Raw genomic sequence first — 26,966 nt, forward strand, 5'->3', positions numbered from 1 at the left:
TGTATCGGAGGAGACATGTGGTAGTCTGCAGTCCTCCCCAGATCGGCAGAGGGGGTGGAGCAGCGACCAGGACAGCTCGGAAGAGTGGGGTAATTTGCCGGGTACAATTGGGGAGAAAAAGGGGGGAAAAATCCACAAAAAAGAGTGAATTTTCCTGGGATAAGCAGTAATAATAAAGGCTCTACATTTGTATGGGAGGGCAATAACTAGGTTATAATACACAACCGTTATAGGGCTTAGGTAGACTGTGCCCAGCCAAACAGAACTATTTCAAATATCTTCTCCGTATAAGAAAACTTTTCAAATATCTTCCAAATCATACTGCAAGAATTACACATATGTAGGGATCAGTTTATGAGCAACCAGAATGGTCGCTCGCTTTCTTGCTGTGCTATACTTTTTAACTGCTTTGGACAAATTAGACTCAACAGTTGGGGCTCAGGAGCAACTTTTCTATAAAGACGACAGACTTTATTTGGGTATTTTTATGTGTATGTGAATGAAAGAGAAAAAGAGAAACACACATCTGTGTAAGAGTATGTTATTTTTGAGCATATGTTTAATTTAGGCCACTAACATATTCTGACAGTAATGAACCACCTTTTAGTGCAGCGTGTTGTGTCCACTGGGATTTTCTATGTGTGACTTCACAATTCGCTCCATTGACGGAGCATGTCGATTTCAACAGAAGCTTCACCCTATCAACATCTATCATTCATAGGACTGGTACATTATTTCAAGGGACCTCTTAGGAAGAAAATCTGACTGCTCCCACCCCTTGTCTAAAACAACAGTCATGAAATTTTAACCAGGCCCCCCAAGCCCTCAGATGGGCGGTACCCAAAGCTCTGCTTTGAGAGGATCCCCTCTGTTGGACACAGAATGGGGCTGGGTTGGATTATGGGCAGGGATATAGATGTCCGTCACGGCCTGGCAAATGTGCTGATTGATCAGTCCACAGCGACATTACCCCACACAGCTCTTCCCGCTCTCCAGTCTTTGTAGATAATATAAAACTACTTAATTCAAGTCACCTGTGGAGTCTGGAGTGCAGGAAGATGGAGGTACAACAAAAGAAAGAATGAAATGGCAGCACATTGTATTGTAAGACAGACAAGTCACTGTTTTTTTATTTAAAACTTTACTTAATTCCAGCATTAGCAAATATCTATGAAATATGCATCATGTAACCCATGCATGTAACCTCTAGCGTCAAACACGTTTGCTAGTTTAGCGTTGCTGGTTTGTCTGTGAATGTTCTCATTCATCCAGGTCATGGTTATCCAAAGGAGTTGAATCAAGTGCAACTGGGCTTGGTATATATCCGTGAAGACGTTTCGCCCCTCATCCAAGAGGCTTCCTCAGTTCGAGCCTTTCTGACTAGACGAAGCTAGTCTGACTGGCTGGTGACGAGACTCAGATATTTATCCTCTAGGAGTCATTGTCAGATCTATAGATGTCCATGGCTCTTTGTGTCCCGATGTTTACCAATGCCCGTCGCTAACAGGGCCATAGATATGAGTGGCTCTTTTGTGTACCGATGTTTGGCCGCGCCTGTCGTTATCGGAGCTATTGATTTGCATTTGTTTAGCAGCGACGGTCGTTGGAGGTGTTAGTTTCGACTTCATTATTCAGTGGTCATGAGAGTCGTTGGAGCCGTTAGTGACCGACTGTTGTTCTTGGAGGCTAGGCTTCTTGAGTCTCCTGGGGAGAGATGAAAGGACGGCATTGTAAGCGGGAGATAGGTGGTGTCGCAGACCTCCTCCTCTGTTGAGGGATGGTTTTTCCAGTTTCGCATAGATGGCTTCCTTCACCCCTCTTTCAAACCATCTATCTTCTCTGTCCGTTGTGTTCTCTGTCTGTTTGCGTTGGTAAACATCGGGACATAAAGAGCCATGGACATCTATAGCTCTGACAATGACTCCTAGAGGATAAATTCTGAGTCTCATCACCAGCCAGTCAGACTAGCTTGGTCTAGTCAGAAAGGCACGAACTAAGGAAGCCTCTTGGATGAGAGGCGAAACATCTTCACAGATATATACCAAATCCAGTTGCACTTGATTCAACCCCTTTGGATAACGTTGCTGGTTTGTGCTAAACACTGGAAATGATAGCCACACAATTCTGATAGCCACACAATATTGATAGCCACACAATGCCACATACGTGACATGTAAGAGTCATGCCCCTGTCCTTGAATGACCTGATAACTGTGGTTTGCACGGGGCTGCATTACCCAATATATTCTATCACAATGAAAACTGCCACTCGCATCATGCCTTCTTGTTGGCAGAAAATCAATTATATAAAAATTGTTTGGACTTAATTTTTGCTGTGCTAAGCATGGCATCAAACTTAAGAGACTTGGCGCCCAGGTAGCGTAGCGGTCTATTCCGCTGCCTACCAACACCGGGGTCAGCGGGTCGAATCCCCGTGTTACCTCCGGCTTGGTGGGGCGTCTCTACAGACACAATTGGCCGTGTCTGCGGGTGGGAAGCCAGATGTGAAGAGTAGGGTAAGTGGCCAAGTACAACTGGGAAGAAAAAGGAGGGGGAAAAAAATCAAAACATAAAAAAACAAAACTTGAGAGACTTCTATTCAGGATGTTTCTTTCCTTACAGACGTATGTCACTATTTTGATGAATGATGATCATCCACTTTCAGGCTGTTGAGTGTGCAGTTGTCCGCTTCACTTTCTCTTTTGCCCATATCAGAAGTGCACAGCGCGGTTTGCCACATGAGACACCACACAGCAGTGTATAAAGGTAAAAATATGAAGTATTATCCATCCATTCATCCATCTATCCATTATCCAAACCACCCATCCTACTCAGGGATGCTGGAGCCTATCCCAGCAGTCATTGGGTGGCAGGCAGGGAGACACCCTGGACAGGCCGCCAGGTCATCACAGGCCAGCCCCCCCACCACCACCACACACACACACACACACACACACACACACACACACATATTCACACCTAGGGACAATTTACTACAGCCGATTCACCTGACCTACATGTCTTTGGACTGTGGGAGGAAACCGGAGCACCTGGAGGAAACCCATGCAGACACGGGGAGAACATGCAAACTCCACACAGAGGACAACCTGGGATGCCCCTCCAAGGTTGGACTACCCCAGGGCTCGAACCCAGGACCTTCTTATTGTGAGGCGACCGCGCTAACCACTGCGTCACTGTGCCGCCACTGACGTGTTATGTTCTCCTCAAACCAAAAGACTTACAACCAACAGCAGCAATGAAATTAAAGTAAACCTTTAAATGTCAGACTAATTTGTAGGACTCCTCTCTTGCTGTCGCCGTTGTGATGCAGTGTGGTGTGACTATAAAGCCCTTTAGGTGTAAATTGGGATTTAAGGCTGTACAAATAAATTTGACTTGACTGTTAGAAAATTCAAAATCAATTCCATGAATATTGACTTTCTCCTTGCTCTGCTCTTTTGGATTTTATGCACTGCAAAAACTTCTATGGTACAATATCATAGTTAAGCTTGTTTTCTTTGTTGTTTCAGAGTTTACATTCATCAGATGTGACCTGAAAAGTGCCATTCTGCAGCGCACTACCACAGCTGGTATTGCTTTATACTGTCAGAGGGCAGCCAAGCGCTTAAGCATCTTTCAAGCCATCAAGGCTCTGAGATGTTAACTGATGCGGTATGAGAACCTCGGAAATCTCAAGGGTAGAGTGGGAATACCTGAAATTCACAAGATGGAGGAAAAACAACAAATAGCAGCTCTCCAGGCACTCCATCCATTTGAAGGTATAGATAAGAAAAGGAACACATTTTTTGAGCATTTTCTTTTCGTATATCAAAACCAAAGGAATGAAGTTACTTTGTGTTGAAATAAAAAAAAAGAAAGAAAGGCCAAAGTCTGCATAACTTTTTGAAGAAAGGAACCTTTAAAAGCCCCACCATAAATACAAGAAGGGAATGAGGACACTTTTAATTTTCTTATTGCTTGTCTGACCTCTTTGTATAAGAACTGACACTAGAGAACAGGGAAAAAATTGTATTTCAGTTAAGTTTTCAACTTCTTTTGAAACTTGCATATAAACTGAAATTGGATTTTTTGTTGTTGTTTTAGTTACAATGATACAGACATACTATAACTCCACCCGGTGTCTGGTTCCCATTCTGTGTCCTGCAGTGAGGAATACTCACCTGCTTCTGGCTACTCACGCACACGCACACACACACTTTTCTTTTTCGAAACTTGTGAGGACTCTCACCGACTACATTCATTGCCTAGCCCCTAACCCTAACTTTGACTATCAGAACTACATGTCTAACCTTAGCTCCTACCTAACCTTAGCCCAATTCTAATTCTAACCCTAAACCCATGTCCTAACCCTAAAATAGACCCTTAAAGTAGTGTGGAACAGCCAAACTGTCCTCACTTAGAAAAAATGTTCTGGGCATCCAGTTAGCGTGGCGTTCTATTCTGTTGCCTACCAACATGGGGATCACCGGTTTGAATCCCAGTGTTACCTCCGGCTTGGTCAGGTATCCCTACAGACACAATTGGCTGTGTCTGTGGGTGGGAAGCTGGATGTGGGTATGTGTCCTGGTCACTGCAATATCACCTCCTGTGGTTGTTTTTCTTTTCATTTCTTTTTTTTTTACATGGTGATGCTGGTAGCGTGGCTTGGGTCCTGCCTGGGCTGTTCCGGTGGCGTCTGGACACTGCCTGGCATCCTGTGCATCATATTCTTCATAGATTTTATAATTCCGTTGTAATTCTGTTATCCTCTTTCAATGCTGTATTCTGTAAATTGTATAAACACAACATCCATTGCACGTTGTCTGTCTTGGAGAGAGATCCCTCCTGTGTTGCTCTCCCTGAGGTTTCTTCCTATTTTTCTCCCTGTTGAAGGTTTTTTTTTTAAGTTTTTTTTGGGGGGGAGTTGTTCCTTATCCGATGCGAGGTTCTAAGGACAGGATGTTGTGTTGCTGTAAAGCCCCTTGAGGCAAATTTGTAATTTGTGATATTGGGCTATACAAATAAAACTGACTTGACTTGATCGGGTCACCTGTTCGGAGCGGAAGGGGAACTGGGGGGAGTAGCGTGATCCTCCCACACACTACGTCCCCCTGGCGAAACTCCTCACTGTCAGGTGAAAAGAAGCAACTGGTGACTCCACATGTATTGGAGAAGGCATGCCCTCCTCCAATACATGTGTCTACATCCCTCCCCGGATCGGCAGAGGGGGTGGAGCAGTGACCAGGATGGCTCAGAAGAGTGGGGTAGTTGGCTGGATACAATTGGGGAGAAAAAGGGAGAAAAAAAATCCCCCCCGAAAAAAAAGAAAAAAATCTTCTTACACTTATGGTTAAAAACTCATATTGGTCTGCCTGCCCGCACACGCATGCACGCACACACGCACACACACACACACACACACACACGCACAAGCATGGGTTCACCAATAAGTCTGGGTCCAGAAAAAGGCATTAGATTGTTTGTACATGCAAATGAATAACCCAAACGTAAACCAATCAAGGCGTTACTCTAACTCTGGAAACAGTCCTGTAAATGTCCTGACTTAGTTATTATTATCAGGGTATGGTTGACATCAGCATACACCTAACCTCATTATGGGACCTAGATTTTTGCTCAGTCTTTTGATTTATCAATGCATGTGAAGAGCATAGTCAGCTTATCGTTGGCTTTTTAGACAAAAGAACTCTTCATGTTCGACCAACATGGAAGGAGGAATTTAAACATGAACCTGCTAATAAACTCGTAAGGTTTCTGTAACATCACAAACGGAACTGCTCTGGTGAAAGTAAACGATTACAGCACTGTAATTTTGTTACTTTCACCATTTGTCATCGCGGTGATTTTGTTGGTTTTTTTCTTATTTTGAGATACTTTATTGATCCCTAAGGGGAGATTCTGCTCTGCACTTAACCCATCCTAGCTGTGTAGCTAGGAGCAGTGGGCAACCATCTTGCAGCACCCGGGGACCAATGCTAGTTCTTCTTGCCATGTCTCAGTCAGGGGCACAGATTAACCCTAACATTAGCATTAACTAGTATTAACCCTAACATGCATGTCTTTCTGATGGTGGGGGAAACCGGAGCACCCGGAGAAAACCCATGGCAGACACAAGGAGAACATGCAAACTCCACACAGAGGATGACCTGGGATGACCCCAAGGCTGAACAAGCCCAGGGTTTGAACCCAGGACCTTCTTGCTGTGAGGCGACAGCACTAACCACTGGGCCACTGTGCCATTTGTGTCGTGATAATGACACAAATTGTAACATCTGAAAGACTTCATTTTTTTTTCAATTGAAAAAAAAAATCTTTTAATTTTCAAACTTTTCTCTTTTTAATTCAAATAAAGAATAGAAAAGATATGACTGGATAGAAGTGGGGAATTCCTCTGACCATTTTCAGAGCAGCATCACATGTCATAAGCTGATGTTATAATGATTGTAATAACCCCAACGAAATACTAAGATGGGCTGAGGAAACGACTTAACACATTAGCTTGAGGAATGTCACTGCTACGCTCAGGTATCAGGATCTGTGACATGTAAGTCTTCATGCAAAATGAGGACCTTACCAATAGTGTACTTCAGGGACAGTGAGCTGAGGATTAGAAGACATAAAACCAGCGCCATTTTCAGGATTGGTCCAAGATTACAACAGGATCAGGATCGATGGCTCAACAGTTGTCAGCAAATCTTGTTTGCAGTCTCACAACGGCAGAGTGGAGTCCATTCAGTGCCTTCAAGAAAATGAAGAGGGAAAATACCATTTTCGTAACCAACTCACACACCTCTGTAGAAAGAAGAACTCTTAATGATGCCATTTGTTGTAACAAATGAAATGCAAAGTTACCATCCCAGGCAAATTTTTCACATCTCGAGGCTATGATTCAACAGATCAAAACAGGATTTGGATGGTTTCCTAAAATTTCTACATCTGACAAAGTTGTTTTCGTTGGGTCTGAGGCATCGTACATCTACAATTTTTACATCTGGTTCTTTGCATCTCACTTTTACTGAGACAACCTTCATCAGCATGAACAAAGAGAGGACAGGGGATGCCCATAGCATTCAAGTCAGCATCCATCCATCCATTGTCCAAGCCGCTTATCCTAACCAGGGTTGCGGGACACTGGAGCCTATCCCATCAGTCATTGGGCGGCAGGCGGGGAGACACCCTGGACAGGCCGCCAGTCCATCACAGCGCTGACACACACACACACTCCCACCTAGGGACAATTTAGTATGGCCGATTCACCTGCTCTACATGTCTTTGGACTGTGGGAGGAAATCGGAGCCCCAGGAGGAAACCCACGCAGACACGGGGAGAACATGCAAACTCCACACAGAGGACGACCCGGGATGACCTCCAAGGTTGGACTACCCCAGGGTTCGAACCCAGGAACTTCTTGCTATGGGGCAACAGAACTAACCACTGGGCCACCGTGCCGCCCTCCAGTCAGCATGGCAAGCAAAATATATGATAAAAATGTATGTTCACTAACAACAAACTCATATTCCTTTTCGATGTTCCCAATACTCCCCCTGTAGTTCTCCACCTTTATTCTCAGATAAATACTAAATCATCAGATGTCTTTCAGGGGAAAACATTGGGTCGACTCAAGTGGGAGTATATTCCACCAAAACGATTACAGTTATAACTTTGAGAAGAACTATCTATTGTCCATTTCCTTTTGTCAGATCTCTCATATACTAATATTCTCCCTCCCAGCCTTGCCTCTCTTCTACAAATTTGTACTATGCCATCCCTTATTTCCACCAAACATCATCACAAAAGGCAGCCAATCCCCTAACAAGCCTTGTTGAACCATAATCTGCAGTGTCATCCTGTGTCTTGAATCCCACCATCTCTCCCCAAACACGTACACCTACACACTCCAGACATCCCTGTCACTGTCTATTGACTCATGACTGGCTTCTCTGCTGACAAATAGCAGAGCGATAGCTGTGGGCAATAAAATAGACACAGCAGGAGAAAAAAACAGGGGGAATAAAAATAGACCTGGAAAGGAGTATGATGATTAAGATGAATGGAGGAAAAAGTTTGGCTGTGTGTGTGTGTGTCAGGTAGGAGGATGACTGAGTAAAGTAAAGGAGCTAGAGAGAGAGGAGAGGTAACGATGGTGAAGATGAAAGGAAATAGATATAATAGATAAATAGGGGAGAGCGAGTGCAACACAGTGAGACAGACAAATCAGTTTACAGGTTAATGGACGAGGGGAAAGTGGGAAAAGGGTGCAGTGTATCACATATTGCTATCTTGAATGACTCTGTGCTGTCTATGCCTACAAAAAATATAGCAGGTACCGTATCATGCTGCAATTCCCCATTTACTTTTTACTCAACAAAGAGTCCTTGTGCACAAAACTGCGTATGTGCATAGGAAGCTTCTTAGATAATTTAAACGGAATGGGTCCCATTAGTCAGAATGGATTCATTTGCTCTAATGTTATGATTGCACGTCATTTAAAATGAACTTTTATCCTTGTATCACCAGGCATGGATACGCTTGGATACACTGCTATTAGATCCCGAAAGTCAGACATGGAGGAAGTCAGGCTTGCATTGGGTTCAGAGAACAGGGTAGTTTGGATGTGATACAGCAACACATAATAGAAAGAGACTGGACTAGGGGACATAAGGAAGTGGTGCAGACATAGATTTGAATCAAACAAAGGCACAGGGGATTCGGTGTAGACAAATCAAACTAGATCCCATGTTAGAATCAGATCTCAAACTTTACCATGAAATTATTTTTTGGTAGCATAAGCCAAAGCAGAATTTCCCATCTGCTTGTTGTGACATTATTGGTATTTCTGAAAGCTAATATTTCTATAGGTAATGTAGCCATTAATTATTGTACTTCTGACCTTGAAAATGTGTTGTTTCTATTATTTTCTTAAATTTATTAAATTTTTTTGTTGAAAATATTAGTGATAAATATGTGTCCGAATTTTATCTGACATGCTCAAAACTGATAACTGGCCCTGTGATGGCCTGGTGGGCTGTCCAGGGCATCTTCCTGCCTGCTGCCCAATGACTGCTGGGATAGGCTACAGCATCCCCGCGACCCTGAGAGCAGGATACGCGGTTTTGATAAGGGGTGGATGGATGCTCAAAACTGGTTTAAGGCAGAGGAAAAAAGAATAACAAAATATACACTGAAGACCTAACAAGCCAAGACATTTTTCATGTATCCTCCTCCCAGCTGTACAAATAGACTAAAACTGAAGATATCGTGAAAATTTTGGAGTACAGACTTCCTGTCTTTAAAATATCTGTTATGACATACACAATTTCTTCCCTAAACATTATACTAAATCAGATTAGACTCAATTAGAGTAGAGTCATTATCATCATCAGCAGTCACTCGGGGTTGCGTATGACCATCCTCCCTCTGGGTCTTCAGGTGGGTGTAGAGGCCGATTCTAGAGCCGCATGATGGGAGGACGCCTGCACGTGACAGCTTTTTACATGGAGATGCTGATACGCCTGCAGACCCCACATGGTCCTTGGCAGGGGGTGGCCAGAGTCCAGTGACATGGAGAACCAAGATGATTGGGGACCACCCTCTGTTGCAGCCTTCATCCACCTTCACTGTCGTAGTGACATGGAGACATCTTCCACCTCTTCCACCGTTGAGGTCTTTGTTGGATCGTGCTTCGTCTGGAACCTCCCCCTTGACTTGTCTGCCTTGGGGAACCCTACCAGGAGCCAAGCTCCAGACAACATCATTGGTACACGCAAGCTTCTCCACTACGGCAAGGTGGCAATCCAGGAGAAGAGTAGAGCAGGTTACATTAAACTCTAAAGAACCCTTTGTTAAGCACAACATGAAAATCAATGTTGATTAAAATAACTGTCACAGATTCATACTGTATAGCAAAATATTAAAACTACAAATGACAGCTTCCCCTTTAAATTCCAATGAAACAGTTACCCATTTTAACCCTAAATATACCCTTTTGGTATCAGTAGGGTACCATTTTGCAATCACCTAGGCTCAACCTAAGCATGGTCAAGGCAAAATTTGAAGCAGGACGGACAGTACAGGCATATCTGCTCTGTTTCTCCATCCGTCTGGCTAATTGGGGCCCAGCATTGAAAAACACAGTGCGAGATAAAAGTGATGGAACATGCAGCAGTTTCTACGCATCCCAAGAGGAGGCTGCCCTGAGGATGTAATTTAGGATCCTGCTGCACCACCTCGTAATAAGAGCCGTATTCTAAAGTGAGCCAAGTGGCTTGGAAAAAGGGGGCTATAATGTTACAAAAGCATGTAGTCGAACACGGGCCAGCTCAAACAGCATTAAAAGCAACAGGTGAAAGGTGTTATTTTCAAACGATGACTCACACTCGCTTCCAACCCCACAAAAGGTATATCTGTGGTCACGCCAACTGTTTCCGTCAGAAACGGTCCCAGCAGCAATCTCGTTACCGAGCACATACACAAACATACCCAAATAGACGAAAAAGGATGCACATTTCCATTTACATAATGACTCTAACTTCAGGAGGATTGACGCACACCCGCACCCCACACACACACACACACACACACACACACACACCAATGACACCCTTATGAGTATTCCTGCAGACTGATAGCTGTCTCAGTAGGATAAGCACCACTCAAGTGCTTATTTTCTCACTGTGTACTCAGCTAGAGATAACACAACCACCCACTTCTCTTATCAACACTCTCCTTTTCGTGCACACTCTCTCAGGTGCATATTACAGTAAACTAGAAGAGGCACTATAATCCAAGCATCCGCTTCGTGTATGTCTTGAGTGTGTAGGTGTTTAAGTGTGCAAGTTACTGAGCCTTATCAGCATGTGCTCTTGACTTACTATGCATGAGTAAGCCCTGAGTACTCAAAGATTTCACTTGATTTTTAAGTCTATGTGATACACTAGTATATGTGAGGATAGATATGGGAGAGTTTGCGTGTGTGGGGGATGCTACATGTATGTATGTGGCTGTGGTTGTGTGTGTTGACATAGATGTGATAACTTGCCTCTGCCTTTCTGCACCTCTCTCACTCTCTCACTACTACTCCCGACATCTCCCCAGTCTTCTCCTCTCTCCTGGTATATAGTCTTCTCCTCCATTCTTCTCGGTTCACCTCCCCTTCCCTTTTGCTTCTCTACTCAAATTTAGGACTGTGAAAGGCACCTCAAGAAATCCAAATTCAATGAGTCTTTTGAAACACAATTAACTTTTTCATGTCCTTTACCACAATGCTTCTCTTTCTCTTCCCCGACCTTCCTCCACTTTCAGTTGTCCTACTCCATAAATGAGCATGACTGACCACCCAAGGCCAAGGAGCTTTTAGGGCTGTGTGGACATCTGCTGATGGGAGTTGCGCTCCCTTGATGCCTTGATGACCACACATGGGGACATGCACACACACAAACACACACACACACACACACACACACACACACACACACACACACACACACACACACACACACACACACACACACACACACACACACACACAAATAAAAGGTAGGCTGATCAAGACAAGTTTTTAATAAAACATGTTTAAAATGAAAAGCAGTCTTGACTAATTCATTATTTTCAGAAAATAATGAATAAAATGGCAAAAATGGGTATAAGACTAATGGACAGGTAAAGAATCCTGAAGAGCTTGAGTGAGTATGGGGAAAGTAACAGTAAGGATGAATGGGGGGGGGTGTAAAGGATGACCTTCATTGGCCACCCACTATCCTGACTTATTTAAGCCATTTTACATCAGCACGCAAGGCCTCTTTCCTCATGGTCATCAGTCACATTCTTCCTCCGCTTAGAGTATGGTACACAATAAACACATACACACGCACACGCACACACACGCCCCACACATAAAAATAGACAACATATTAACCAAATAATGTAACCAATTGTTCTAATCTCTCTCTCAACACATAAGACATAAGGCTCTATTGTGGTGCTGGTGCAGAGCTGGCAGAGGCGCAAACACAGCCTGATTTGGCAATTTCATGGAATGCAAGGTGATTTTTTTTTCCTGCCTGCATTTGTTTGGTAATTTCGTGACTCAAGATGGTCCCATCGTTGGCGAGATGGTTGTGGTGGTATGGTAGTACGTAAGGGCACATATGGGTATCTGTCATTTCATGTGACTAGAGTGACAAGCAATTGTGGCAAGTAGCACAAGACCATATAACCAGGACAGAACATTAGTAGAAGATAAACTTGTTTATGCCCAAATGTATGATAAGTGACATTCCATCATGTAAGTGTAACCATTATTATGCAGAAAACAGTAGTAGCAGTAGTAGTAGCATATCAAGACAACCATTAGACTGTCAAAGGGGGATGACTGAAGACATCCTAACGTTATCCTTGCATCGATAGAGAGGCTCCTGCTCCGCCAACATGTCCTGATCAACAAGGTCCCTGATTAACAGCAGGACATTGACTGACGCAAGTAGATTGTTCACTAGATTTGTAAATGGTATAAAGACAGGGAGGATTTTGTCTGATTTTCAGTCACTCCGCAGACCTGACTCAGACTTTGTTGATACGTCAATAAGTCTTATTTTGAAGGATCCTCGTCTCATTGACTTTTTTTTTGCAAATTTCTCTGTATCACTGGCCACCACAGTGGCGCAGCTGGGGGGGGGGGTGTTAACACAGAGCCACTGGCTTAGTACAATTTTGGTGCCCATTTTGGTTTGCAATTGCACATATGCCTATGCTTGTGTAGGTGCTGGATCTGCTTGGGTTGCTAGATCTACTCGGGGTCCTAGATGTGTTGGACGATGTAATGATAATGTACTTCCTTGAGCAGTTTTTGTGCAGCAGTCTAGGCGAGGACAAACAGGAACATCTAACTAAATGTGTTTTAATGGATGCTTGCATATGCATTTCACCCCACTCAAATAAATAATTAAAGCGATACTGCAGTCACATGGTAGTTACCTCTTCTGCTGAACTGGAATTCGTGGGAAGGTGTGGTTAGTTGACAATGATGCCACGGCTACAGTGTGTGTGCTCCAACCAATCACAACTAAATTAGGGACAGACTGCATCTGCAGTGACAAGTAGACCGAATCAGAAACAGACCCAGCCCCATCTTATAATCACCTCAGGCCCCAGGGCAAGCTATTTTGATGGGCCCTAGTGCACACCACATGCCATTAGGCGTAGATATAGTTTACCGTCGTTGGATTTTACAGCTGAATGAGTTACTTAGGCTATTGTATTGGGAAAGTAGAAAGGTCAAAGAGAAAGCTATCAGAACCATGGCTAGTGCTCTGACATGCGGTAACGTAAACAGATGGTCATTCAAATCAACAAGTAGACTGATCAATTAACTATAGCTGTAATGTTTACATAACTATAGCTGTTATTGGGATGGTATGTAGGTTAAAAAAACACACCAGCAGGTGAGCTACTATATCTATAAACTACTGTAAATATGTATAGTTGATTGGAGCTAAGGTTTTCACATCAATAAACTGTTTCTGCAGGCAATTTAACCAGTTGCTTGTTGTTGTCAGCTGCACGGAATGGAGATATGTTCATTAGCTGATCTCTGTGACTGAAATGTCGACAGAAATCATTGTTGCTGGCAATGTAAATGTAGTGCCTCTAGTCCTATCCAAGGATAGTTATAGGGACACTAACATCTAGCTAGGTTTGGGAAGTGGTATGCCTTGAATTAACTCGTAGGATGAGTTAGCATTAGTATTAGTATTTGAAGAGGAGTTAGTATTAGAGGAGTTAGTTAGTATCTGCCGTCTGCCCCATGACTGCTGGGATAGGCTCCAGCATCTTGCAACCCTAATTAGGATAAGCGGCTTGGAAAATGGATGGCTGGATGGAAGCGTTAGTATTGAGTTGAACAGTTGACAATTTCATTGCCTTACAGGTACAACGTATATGTACAGCTCTGAATTTTGCATATGAAGTTCAAAGAAAAAATGGGAAAATAGAGCTCTTTAAAGTAACACATGGAAATAGGGAAAATAAGTAAGTCTCCTTCAGTTGGAAACAACAAATATGTCTTTAAACTAATGAGTCTGAAATCCAAAAGTTCAGTTCCTTGTCCGTGTGTGTGCGTGTGTGTGTGTGTGTATTGGGTTTGAGACCCAGAGTTCAATTCCGTGTGTTTGTGTGTATTGTAGGGCTGTCAATGAATATTCCAAATTCGAATATGTAACCAAATTGCAAAAAACAAAACAAAACCAGACATTCTTGTCTGAAAATCAACTTTCTTGGGGGGGGGGGGGGATTACTGCGGCTGTCTGCCTCGCGAATTCCCGTGAGGCATTAGCCGCTGCACTGAGTACGCTGCATCACAGACAGGAAACACACAACGGCGCTTTCATTGGTTGAAAATGACATTTAGGTCAAGCTGAAATGAGCGAATAATTCAACCGTGTGGTAAAGGTGGCAGAGTTCACAACCCAACTCAGCCGCAGAGAAAGTGATTTTCACTCTGAACAATCTAATAAGTCCCGTTTGTAAATACCTCGGATTTTGGTCAGAAAACGGAAAAATTGTGGAACCTCGAGATAAAGTCGTATGCGAGCTATATGTAACTACAGTTAACTTACCATTCCACTACTAGTAACCTGAGGGCACGTCTCGAAAATACGCACTCAAATGAGCATAGCCTGATGTCCGGAACTTCACCCAAAACAGCCACGTCTCAACTCATATTTTACACCGCCCGTCACAAGCTCGTTATTTGCAGCATGTCAAGAGGCATGCACGAAGAAACTTGACTCATATGCAAGGACATGAGACCGATTAGTATAGTAGTTGATGGGCTGGGATTTAAAGAAATATGGAAAAATACTATCAAATTGTTTATTTAAATCAACATGAATATCATCTAATCTGTATAACAATTAGGCTATCGAATAACATCAATTATGAATCCTCTCGCTACAAGAGACAGCGTGTTCTCATTTCTCACTCTAGCACCAATCACGGTACAGAGGGGGGGGGGAGTCTATGGTCTTTAAATGAAGTTTTACGGTATAGGGCATTATTTCATTTGTTTATTTTGTAATGTGTAGGTATGTAGATCTTTTAAAAGACACGTTTATGTTGAAATAGATATACCTATACACGTAGTTATGTCTCTTGTTGTATTGGTTTGCCCTCTTACGGACATAATGCACAAAAATGTATTTGAATGGGTTCGAACCTGGCGGCACAGTGGTACAGTGGTTAGGTCCTGGGTTCAAGCCCTGGGGTAGTCCAACTTGGGAGTCGTCCTGGGTTGTCCTCTGTGTGGAGTGGGTTTCCTCCAGGGGCTCCGGTTTCCTCCCACATTCCAACAACATGTAGGTCAGGTGAATCGGCCGTACTAAATTGTCCCTAGGTATGAACGTGTGTGTGTGTGTGTGTGTGTGTGTGTGTGTGTGTGTGTGTGTGTGTGTGTGTGTGTGTATATGTCAGCCCTGTGATGGCCTGGCAGGCTGTCAATGGTTCTCCCCGCCTGCCGCCCAATGATTGCTGAGATAGGCTCCAGCATCCCCGCGACCCTAAGAGCAGGATAAACCATTCAGATAATGAATGGATGGGTTAAAACCTATGAGTTTTTTTAGAAGGAATAATCGACATCATTTTTGGCCAATTTGACAGCCCTAGCGTATTGGGTATACTATTGCGTCTTTTTCTACCTGGGTAGAGCTAATAGTGTGTAAGGGTTCTTATCTGGTGTCTTCATGAATGAATGGAGCTAGTCAGACATCTTCTGTGGACAGAGCCTACGGTAGGCCACATCGCTTCCACGACCATCCACACTCTCACTGGGCTAGGCTCGCTGTCACTGAATCCTCCAGATTCTATCTGGTACTTAAAAAAAAAAACAACCTACACATATAGTGCAGGGTCATAAATAATCATATTCTCTTTCTGTTTCTAATATGAGACCATATCAACTTCTTTGCTTAATTTAAAATAGTAATAATAATAAATAAACAAATAAATGTATAACATATAACAAACAGAGATCTAGGAATAACGAGCAGGGCTCCAGCTGTGGATCGTATTGGTCGAGAGGGCATATACCAGGTCAATAAATCAGAAGTGTATGTAGGAGCAAGACAAAGCCTTAAAAGTGAGCAATAAAGCGTCCGCGGTGGCGTAGCGGTCTAAGCATCGGCTTGGTGTCGATGCAGTTGCCCACTGGGGTTCGCGCCCCGGTCTCGTCAGATCCGACTATGGCCGGACTCGATGAATCAGCAATCATTGGCAACGCTGTCTTCGGGAGGGGGGCGGAGTCGGCTTGTGTTCGTCATGTGAATGCGTCTCTGTGTGTGTCGGAAAAACAGTGGTTCGGCTTGGATTCGCCTTGTCACGAAAGTGGGGAGGCGCTTTCCTTCGAGACTGCCGGCCGGAGAGATGCAGTTGGCGAACGCATGCACTACGAGGGTGGGTGTTTGAATTAAAATAGGGATCAATTGGCCACTAAATTGGGAGAAAAAAGGGAAAAATCAGATATAAATTTAATATAAAAAAAAGTGAGCAATAAAAATTTAAAATCAATCTGAAATATAACAGGGAGCAAGTGTGGAGAGAAAAGCACAGGAGTGATATGGTCATGCCTCTCTGTCCTGGTAATAAGCCGAGCAGCAGCATTTTGTACCAACTACAGATGGTGGAGGGAGCCCTTGCTGATACCAGAATAAAGTGCATTACAATAGTCAAGCCGAGAATAGATAAAAGCATGTACAACTTTTTGCAGACTGGCAATTGATAACAATGACCCAATTTTGGAGAATAGCTTGAGCTGAAGAAAGCATGACTGAACAACCTGTTTGATTTGATTATCAAAACTGAGGTTAGCGTCGGATATTACCCCAAGATTCCTAGCTGCCTGCTTAAGATTACCTGACAGACCACCAAGATTAGTAACAAAAGGGCTGATGGAATTTTTGGGACAGAAAAGAATGACCTCAGATTTATCATCATTAAATTTGAGAAAATTTTCAGACATCCAGGATTTAATGTCAGAGAGGCAAGTTGTGAGATTTGCTAGGACGCTAGGATCTGTGGGTTTTAGCATGTATAACTGAGTTTCGTCAGCATAAAAATGGTAAAGCACATCGTGATTTTGAATGACCTGGCCAAGGGGCAGCATGTATATAGAAAAGAGAAGTGGTCCAAGAACTGAGCCTTGAGGGACACCACAATTCGACTGAGCCATTGAGGAAGGGGAGTTACCCAGAACAACAGAAAAGGTTCTGTTGGTGAGGTAAGAGCGTAATAAGCTAAGAGCCAAGCCCTTGATGCAAACCCAAGTATCTAAGCAATGTAAGAGGATACTGTGATCGACTGTATCAAAGGCAGCAGTTAAGTCTAAAATAACTACAATCAAGCAGTCACCTCTGTTTGCAGTTAGCAGTAGGTCATTAGTGACCTTAATTAGAGCTGTCTCTGTACTATGAAGTGCTCTAAAATCAGGATGGAAACTGTTAAAAACACTACAAGTGTTTATAAAGGAAATCAACTGAGGTGAAATTACTCTCTCCAGAACCTTAGATAGAAAAGACAATTTGGAGATTGGCCTGTAGTTACTTAAAGACAGGGGATCTACAAATTAGGTTTCTTCAGCAATGGGTGAACAATGGCATGCTTAAAACTGTCGGGAAAAGAATGAGAGGCCAGAAAATTATTAAGAATTTGCAGGATAATGGGTTTGATAGTTGAAAATACCTCCTTCAGAGGGAATGATGTCTAAGATGCAGGAGGAGGAGTTCATATTGGAGACTACTCTTTCACACTGAAATTGTAATGGGTTGAAACTGGGTAAAAAAGAGGCAGCATTAACATGGGGAATGGAACGAATGCACCAGCCAGGCTGGATTTGGGACCGGATATTCTCCACCTTTATTACAAAATGAACGAGAAAATTCTCGGACAACTCAACATCAGGTAAAAAAAGAGAAGTGGAGGGGGCATTAATAACAGAATCAATTACCCTAAAGAGAACTTTAAGATTGTGGTTATTTCTTGATATTACTTCAGAGAAGTACGCTGATCTTGCATCCTTAACTGCCTTCTGGTAAATAAACATTTGGTTTGTAAGGGTGTTAAGTGCTCATTTGGATTTGTTGACCTTCCACTGTTGTTCTGATTTTCTATGGAGTCTTCTAACAGCACAAGTGTGATCATTCTGCCAGGGGAGGTTATTTGATTTTTGTTTCCTAGTTTTAAACAGTCCAATTTGGTCGAGGATGGTAGGCACTGATCATTGAATGAATTCAACAGTGCATCTGGATTGAGGGGTGATAAAGAGGGATTAAAGGATGATGGATTAAAAGCATCACAGAATTGAACTGCAGAGCCAGTGTTGAGAATGCGTGAACGTGTTTTAGGGATAGTGACAAGGAATAGCGAGCTGCAGTTGGACTTTAAAAATTATAGCTTTATGGTCAGATACAGGCAGATTAAGACATTCGAGAGAGAAACCAGATGAGAGTACAAGGTCTAAGATGTGGCCTTTGGAATCTGTGGCCCCTTTATCAGATTGAATGAGGTTAAAAGAGTCTATACGATCCAAAAAATGTGAAGTCATGGAATGGGAAGGACAACACACATGAATATTAAAATCACCAAGAAAAAGCAACCTGTCATATTTTGGCATGACAACAGATAGAAGGTCAGAAAACTCAAGAGATAAAACGAATTGAATTAGGGGGCCTACAAATTAAGAAGCAGAGTAAAGAGGGAGGGCCAGTGATTAAAAAACATAAAACCTCAAATGAGATAAAATTACCAAAAGTAACAGGATGGCACTTAAAACCTACCTTATAAAAAAACAGCTAGGCCACCCCCTCTACCAGAGGGTCTGGGAATATGAAAACATGCAAAATCAGGGTGGCTAGCCTCAATCAGGGCAACCGTGTCCCCTGGGGACAGCCATGTCTCAGTAATCATAAAAAAAAATCCTAATTAGAAACTGTAAAATCATTAATGATGAAGGACTTATTACCCAGAGATCTCACATTCAGAGGCCAAAATTGTTTGGCGTCAAAGCAAAATTAAAACCAACGGGAGTACAACAAATAAGATACAAATTGCAGACATTTGCTCCAGATATTCAATTGTTGTTGTTTCTACTATTGGATATGTCATGTGGATGAGAGGCACGGTGCCTAGTCTGTATGGGGAAAACTACCGGCAAGAGTTAATGACAGATGGGGCCAGGAGAGGGAGTCAGCGGGTGGACCACAGGCAGAAGCAGAGGCTCCGGGATGGAACACTTGGATGTAAACAGTCAGTCACGTGGAGAAGACTGTACAGCATGAATACAATATATAGTGTATAACCAAAAATTAAGGATATACAGTGGGGAGAACAAGTATGTGATACACTGCCGATTTTGCAGGTTTTCCCACTTACAAAGCATGTAGAGGTCTGTAATTTTTATCATAGGCATACTTCAACTGTGAGAGACGGAATCTAAAGCAAAAATTCAGAAAATCACATTGTATGATTTTTAAATAATTAATTTGCATTTTATTGCATGACATAAGTATTTGATACATCAGAAAAACAGAACTTAATATTTGGTAAAGAAACCTTTGCTTGCAATTACAGAGATCAGATGTTTCCTGTAGTTCTTGACCCGGTTTGCACACACTGCAGCAGGGATTTTGGCCCACTCCTCCATACAGATCTTCTCCGGATCCTTCAGATTTCGGGGCTGACGCTGGGCAACACGGACTTTCATCCCCCTCCAAAGATTTTCTATTGGGTTCAGGTCTGGAGACTGGCTAGGCCACTCCAGGACCTTGAGATGCTTCTTACGGAGCCACTGCTTAGTTGCTCTGGCTGTGTGTTTCGGGTCGTTGTCATGCTGGAAGACCCAGCCACGACCCATCTTCAATACTCTTATTGAGGGAAGGAGGTTGTTGGCCAAGATCTTGCGATACATGGCCCCATCCATCCTCCCCTCAATACGGTGCAGTCGTCCGGTCCCCTTTGCAGAAAAGCATCCACAAAGAATGATGTTTCCACCTCCATGCTTCATGGTTGGGATGGTGTCCTTGGGGTTGTACTCATCCTTCTTCTTCCTCCAAACACGGCGAGTGGAGTTTATACCAAAAAGCTCTATTTTGGCCTCATCAGACCACATGACCTTCTCCCATTCCTCCTCTGGGTCATCCAGATGGTCATTGGCAAACTTCAAATGGGCCTGGACATGCGCTGGCTTGAGCAGGGGGACCTTGCATGTGCTGCAGGAATTTAATCCATGACGGCGAAATGTGTTACTAATGGTTTTCTTTGAGACTGTGGTCCCAGCTCTCTTCAGGTCATTGACCAGGTCCTGCCGTGTAGTTCTGGGCTGATCCCTCACCTTTCATTGATGCCCCACGAGGTGAGATCTTGCATGGAGCCCCAGACTGAGGGAGATTGACCGTCATCTTGAACTTCTTCCATTTTCTAATAATTGCGCCAACAGTTGTTGCCTTCTCACCAAGCTGCTTGCCTATTGTCCTGTAGCCCATCCCAGCCTTGTGCAGGTCTACAGTTTTGTCCCTGATGTCCTTAAGACAGCTCTCTGGTCTTGGCCATTGTGGAGAGGTTGGAGTCTGATTGATTGAGTGTGTGGACAGGTGTCTTTTATACAGGTAACGAGTTCAAACAGGTGCAGTTAATACAGGTAATGAGTGGAGAACAGGAGGGCTTCTTAAAGAAAAATTAACAGGTCTGTGAGAGCTGGAATTCTTACTGGTTGGCAGGTGATCAAATACTTATTTCATGCAATAAAATGCAAATTAATTATTTAAAAATCACACAATGTAATTTTCTGGATTTTTGTTTCAGATTCCGTCTCTCACAGTTGAAGTGTACCTATGATAAAAATTACAGACCTCTACATGCTTTGTAAGTGGGAAAACCTGCAAAATCAGCAGTGTATCAAATACTTGTTCTCCCCACTGTACTTAAATTATAATGAAATGAATGACCATATACCGGAGCAAAATTTGGCATTTTAGCATTAGTACTTTAATTATCTGTCGTACTATTTACCAGTAATATATACATTTCTAACCATTTTACACATTATTTTAATATATTCCCCTTTTATACATCATTTTAATATGTTCCACCTTAATATGAATTGAATTATTACTACTTACATGAAATTTTAATTGCCAACATTAGACAACATTCTCCTATGAGAATATTGTCTAATGTTGGTAATCCAGTGCATTTATACCTCCCTTGTCCTGGCCGTTGCAAATTATATCTCTTTTCAAGTAGTGAGGTTTCTCCTCCACATAAAGTTAAAAAGCATTGAATCTACTTTTTTTTATGAATGATGGAGTAACATCTAATAAAGCAAGGGAGGTATAGACCAATCTCGATAAGCCTTCAGATTTAGAAAGACGAACACATCCATTCAGTGAAAGATCTCCCAATAACCAAGAATTAAATGTATTTTCTACTTTTTTGAGAATGGGAGAGACCTTTAATCTTGATATTTCTTTCTGGTCCTTGCAGATCTTAATACCCAAATAGGTAACCATATTCTTAACAGGAATTCCACATTTTGTGCTGACCATGGTACAACTCACATTTTCTAATATTTAATTTCAGACCAGACACCCTTGAGAAGGATGTCAAACATTCAGTTGTTTTTTGAACTTGTGTGCCATCTTTCAGGAAGAGCGTAGTATCATCCGCTAGTTGGGAACACCTTATTTCTTTGTCTTGTATCTGAATACCTTTAAATAAACCTTTGTTTATATGTAATGCCACAACTTAACTACAAGGAATGAAAAAGGAGAAGTTGAACAACCTTTATGTATTCCCCTACCAATATCAAACCATTGTGATGTCCCATAAGGTAATTTCACTTAACTACTTACTGTCTTTATTGTAAAGGGTATTAAATACTCTTTGAAAATAATCACCAAAACCAATGAAACATTTCAAAGATAAATGAATGCTCAATGGAATCAAATACCTTGTAAAAGTCAACAAATAAAATAATACTGTCATCCTTTATAAAGTCACTGTAGTCGATTAAGTCTAATACCAGGCGAATATTATTGGATATATGCCTTCCCTTCATAAAGCCAGATTGAGATATGTGTGTAATAAAGTCGTTTGTTTTTTTAATCTCTCAGCAAATATTGATGCTAGTAGTTTTCCATCATTGTTAATCAAAGTGATGGGCCTCCAGTTATCTAAAAACAAGGGATCATTGTCTGGTTTCGGTATAATTGTGATCAAACCTTGTGTCATTGAGGTTGGAACAGATCCTAAGTCAATTGCTTTCTAAAAACAAAATGAAGAAATTCTGTAAAATCGTCTTGGAAAAACTTACAAAATTCACTAGTAAGCCTGTCATTCCCAGGTGATTTGTTGCCCTTCAATTTATTGATACCCTTCTTATTTCATTCATGGTTATTTCTTCATCACACTTGCTCTTAAAATCCTCATCAATAAGCGTGGCATTTTCTCTAACCGACTCCAGAAAGGCAGACATATCAGTGGTGGGGCAGGCATTACTTGTATATAAATTACCGTATGAAGAGGATGAAGAGTGGAAAGGCAGTTGGTCCTGATGACATACCTGTGGAGGCATGGAGATGTTTAGGAGAGATGGCAGTGGAGTTTTTAACTAGATTGTTTCACACAATCTTGGAAAGTAAGAGGACCCCTGAGGGGTGGAGAAGAAGCATACTGGTACCATTTTCCAAGAATAAGGGCGATGTGCAGAACTGCAGCCACTACAGAGGTATAAAGTTGATCAGCCACAGCATGAAGATATGGGAAAGAATAATAGAAGCTAGGTTAAGAGCAGAAGTAACGATTAGCGAGCAGCAGTATGGTTTCATGCCACAAAAGAGCACTACAGATGTGATGTTTGCTTTGACAATGTTGATTGAGAAGTAAAGAGAAGGACAGAAAGAGTTACATTGTGTCTGTGGATTTAGAAAAAGCATGTGACAGGGTGCCAAGAGAGGAGGTGTGGTATTGCATGAGGAAGCCAGGAGTTGCAGAGAAGTATGTAGGAGTGGTGCAGGATATGTATGAGGGAAGTGTGACAATGGTGAGGTGTGCGGTTGGAATGACAGATGGGTTCAAGGTAGAGGTGGGATTACATCAAGGATCGGCTCTGAGCCCTTTCTTGTTTGCAATGGTGATGGACAGGTTGACGGACGACATCAGGCAGGAGTCTCCGTGGACTATGATGTTTGCGGATGACACTGTGATCTGTAGCGAGAGTAGGGTGAAGGTTGAGGAGAGCCTGGAGAGGTGGAGGTATGCACTGGAGAGAAGAGGAATGAAAGTCAGTAAGAGCAAGACAGAATACCTATGCATGAATGACAGGGAGGGCAGTGGAATAGTGAGGATGCAAGGAGTAGAGGTGAAGAAGGCGTATGAGTTTAAATACTTGAGGTCAACTGTACAAAGTAACGGGGAGTGCAGAAGAGAGGTGAAGAAGAGAGTGCAGGCAGGGTGGAGTGGGTGGAGAAGAGTGTCAGGAGTGATTTGCGACAGAAGGGTACCAGCAAGAGTTAAAGGGAAGGTTTACAAGATGGTTGTGAGACCAACTATGTTATATGGTTTGGAGACAGTGGCACTGACAAAAAGATAGGAGGCGGAGCTGGAGGTGGCATAGTTGAAGATGCTAAGATTTTCATTGGGAGTGACGAAGGACAGGATTAGGAACGAGTGTATTAGAGGGACAACTCAGGTTGGACGGTTTGGAGACAAAGCAAGAGAGGCAAGATTGAGATGGCTTGGACATGTGTGGAGGAGAGATGCTGGGTATATTGGGAGAAGGATGCTGAACATAAAGCTGCCAGGGAAGAGGAAAAGAGGAAGGCCAGAGAGGAGGTTTATAGATGTGGTGAGGGAAGACATGCAAGTGGCTGGTGTGACAGAGGAAGATGAAGATGATAGGAAGAAATGGAAATGGATGATCTGCTGTGGCGACCCCTAACGGGAGCAGCCGAAAGTAGTAGTAGCACTAGACAACATTCTTATATCCCCAGTTGGTTTCTAAGTATCTAAACTTGAACAAGTAGTGTATTGTAGCGTGTTCAGATTCACCGGGGGGGGGGTTAAGTTCGTTGTATATAGTTGGGGGAGATGTTTTGCTGTTCCGGGGGGGGGGTACACTCTTGCTGAGTCAAGGGTTAGTGAGTCGGATCTATGGAGAGAGAAGACGAACTGTGAGTCTGGTTTAATGGCGGTGTGTACGGCGTGGCTGTGGCCGACAACAACCGTGAATAACGCAACGTTCATTTGTAACTTTCGAAGTGTTTGTGTGTGTTTTTTTAAATAGCGGTGAACGCTACAGTATTCTCTTCTCCAATGGCTAACGTCAGCTAACAGCACCTAGCAAGTAACATGTGGTCACTCACCGGAGCTTCAAAACAAATAAGACAGAAACCGCCTCCTTCACATTTAACTCGTTCACAGCAGGGACTCTGATAAAATAAGAGCTTATTAACGTTGATGAATGGAAATAAACAAAATTGTCGGACTATTCTGTGGCGTTTCATACCTGGTAATTTTAGTCGGTTGCAACACGTTTCCTACAGGAAGAAACTTCCAACGAAAGGGACCAGCACGACAGAATCGGACGCTTCAGGGCTATCAAGTCAGTGCAGGAGTCAATGATCGAATAAAATCCATAAAATAATAATAGAGTCAAACCATAAAATAAAATAATCCAATGGTCCCAATGAGTTGTTAAAAGTTATTAATTATTAAAAGTTAAAAGCAAGCAGAGCAACAAATAAACCCGTCAGCTGGGAACCGGAAGTGCATCCCTGCATGCAGTGTTTCTACAGGTACGTAATTAGCAAGAACTAACTGAATGCAACGTTATTAAAAGGTTAAAGTGGGAGGAAAAAAACGGCACTATGAGGCTGCTGAATTTGATGTAAATCAAAGCCAATTTGCGCTCATCATGACGCACGCCTGGCTCAGACGTACTAGGGATACACGTATAAAGCCTGGCATCTGGAATCCAATTGGACAGGAGTCAATTCTACTATCAACCCGGTGAGCGTGACAAGACGAGAGATTATTTTGTTTTGTTTTGTTTTTTGACTGAGTCATCAGGGTGGGGTGAAAAGCCACTCCCGTGTCAGGCTCTATCCACTAAACTGTTGTGTCCAGGGTCCATCTCTAGGCTTACGCATGACGTGATAAAACGGAAGTCAGTCTTTAAATTATGGAAGACAGGCTGTAGAGTAATGATCTTCTTGCGTACTGCTTCAAATTACGTATTGTTGCGGGACAGCTCCCTGACGGATAGTGACAGACAGACAGTCTGACTAAAGTAACGCGAGACCCTGTTAGCCAATGAGAAGAGACTTAGGAATGCGTGCGTGCTGCCTATTGTTATCCATTGCACAGCACAGCGTGGGTTAGTTGTTATAGTGGTTTACAGACTGTCACACAGTGTTAGCTTAGCATAACGTGTTAGCGATCAGACGTAACATTCCTGACTCCTACACCTCGACTGAGCTGACGCTAGACAGTGACTAACCAGCGACGACCATAATAGAACCAGTAAGAGTGATTACCAGCCCCCAGAGAGAGATCAGAGTGTGCAGCCAGTGACAGTGCGAGTGTCTGCAGAGTGAGACCATCCCAGCCAGGCTAGCCAGCGTCCGTCATCGTCTGCAGACTGCAGGAGCAGTGCAAGGTGGGTTGCTAAACCCGTAGCCTAGCCCGGCTAATTAACGCCAGAGACTGTGTTGTCGCACCATAATTCCCAGCCTCCAACTACTTAATATAAGAACATCTAAACCCAGTCCCGCGACAAGTGGTGTTCAGAAGTGGTGAAATTGGATTGCATTCTGTCTCCATACAGAATAGCGGTGCTATTGCTATTTACGTTAGCGTCCTTGCTAACTAGCAACCGGCTAATTACGTGCAGTAGCACTTTATCAAGGCCATCGTTGCATGTGATCTAGATGATGTTGGAACCTACTGAGGAGATCGAGCACGTGGAGCACGGTGCTGTAGGGGGGGGGGGAGAGGATAGCGCTGTGGAAAGCGAAATGGAAAAGCAGATGTGTCGTCTAGCCCAAATGTTTGAGCGGTCCCTCCTTAACCAAGAAAAGCAGGAACAATCAATGGAGGAGGTGAAGTGCATGCTTAAAGGGGTACTTGTCGGGCGAGTTGTGCCACATCCCCAACCTCCCGCTGTGCAGCAATTGAGCACGGGACTCCACCCGCTCCCTAGTTCCCCGCAGCCATTCAATGGCTATCAGGAGGGCTTTGATAGTGGCCATGGAGCCAGTCATAGCATTACAACATTGGAGGTGCAGGACATGGAGTTAACTACTCCACTGGTCCCCCGTCCAGACGGACCGGATGTGAGACCCCGTGAATATGCTTTGCCCCCGGGAATGGAGAATGTCGGCCCAGTAGCGGATGGCCGCAACAGAAGTCACCATCCCAAACCCCTTGTCACCAGTACTCCAGCGGAGCGGGGTGGTAGGAGCGCCAGAGCCCGGAACGCATTTCCGGAAGGGAGTCACCATTTCCTAAGCACGCCCAGCCGGGGTGACGCGGCGCCGCCTACTGGTGGTACCGGAGGGCCGCCATCCGTCATAACAAATAGTCCAGTGGTAGGGAACGGTCGGGACCGGAGTAGTAGCTACAGGAGAGAAGTAGGACACGAAAGTGAAGTGAAGCTGCTAGCTACCTACGATGGGAAGGGCGACTGGGACTCCTTTATTGGCCCTTTTGAGAGGATGGCCCGGAAGCGGAATTGGAGCAAGGAAGTCTGCCTGGACATGCTCTACCTGCGACTGCGAGAAGGCGCTATGTCATTCGTTATGGCGCAACCGACTCCTATCCGCGAGGACTACGACAAGCTGGTGGAGCAGCTACGGCGCCGTTTCGGACGAGAAATACCCGAAAGTACTGCCCGCCGTAAACTGAGCG

General features: G+C 43.4%; 1 protein-coding gene across 1 annotated transcript in view; it reads right to left on the reverse strand.

Moving 5' to 3' along the window:
• Window positions 1–26,966, reverse strand: part of cntn2 (contactin 2) — an 87,461-nt gene that overhangs the window by 41,076 nt on the left and 19,419 nt on the right. The window contains exon 2 of the mRNA XM_056272759.1: window positions 6,592–6,756. Within this exon, the coding sequence (XP_056128734.1) occupies window positions 6,592–6,649 (58 nt within the window). The 5' untranslated portion in view covers window positions 6,650–6,756. The remainder of the gene's footprint in view (window positions 1–6,591; window positions 6,757–26,966) is intronic.

This window comes from Lampris incognitus, chromosome 2 (genome assembly GCF_029633865.1).
Source record: "Lampris incognitus isolate fLamInc1 chromosome 2, fLamInc1.hap2, whole genome shotgun sequence".
NCBI classification, from domain to species: Eukaryota; Metazoa; Chordata; class Actinopteri; order Lampriformes; family Lampridae; genus Lampris; species Lampris incognitus.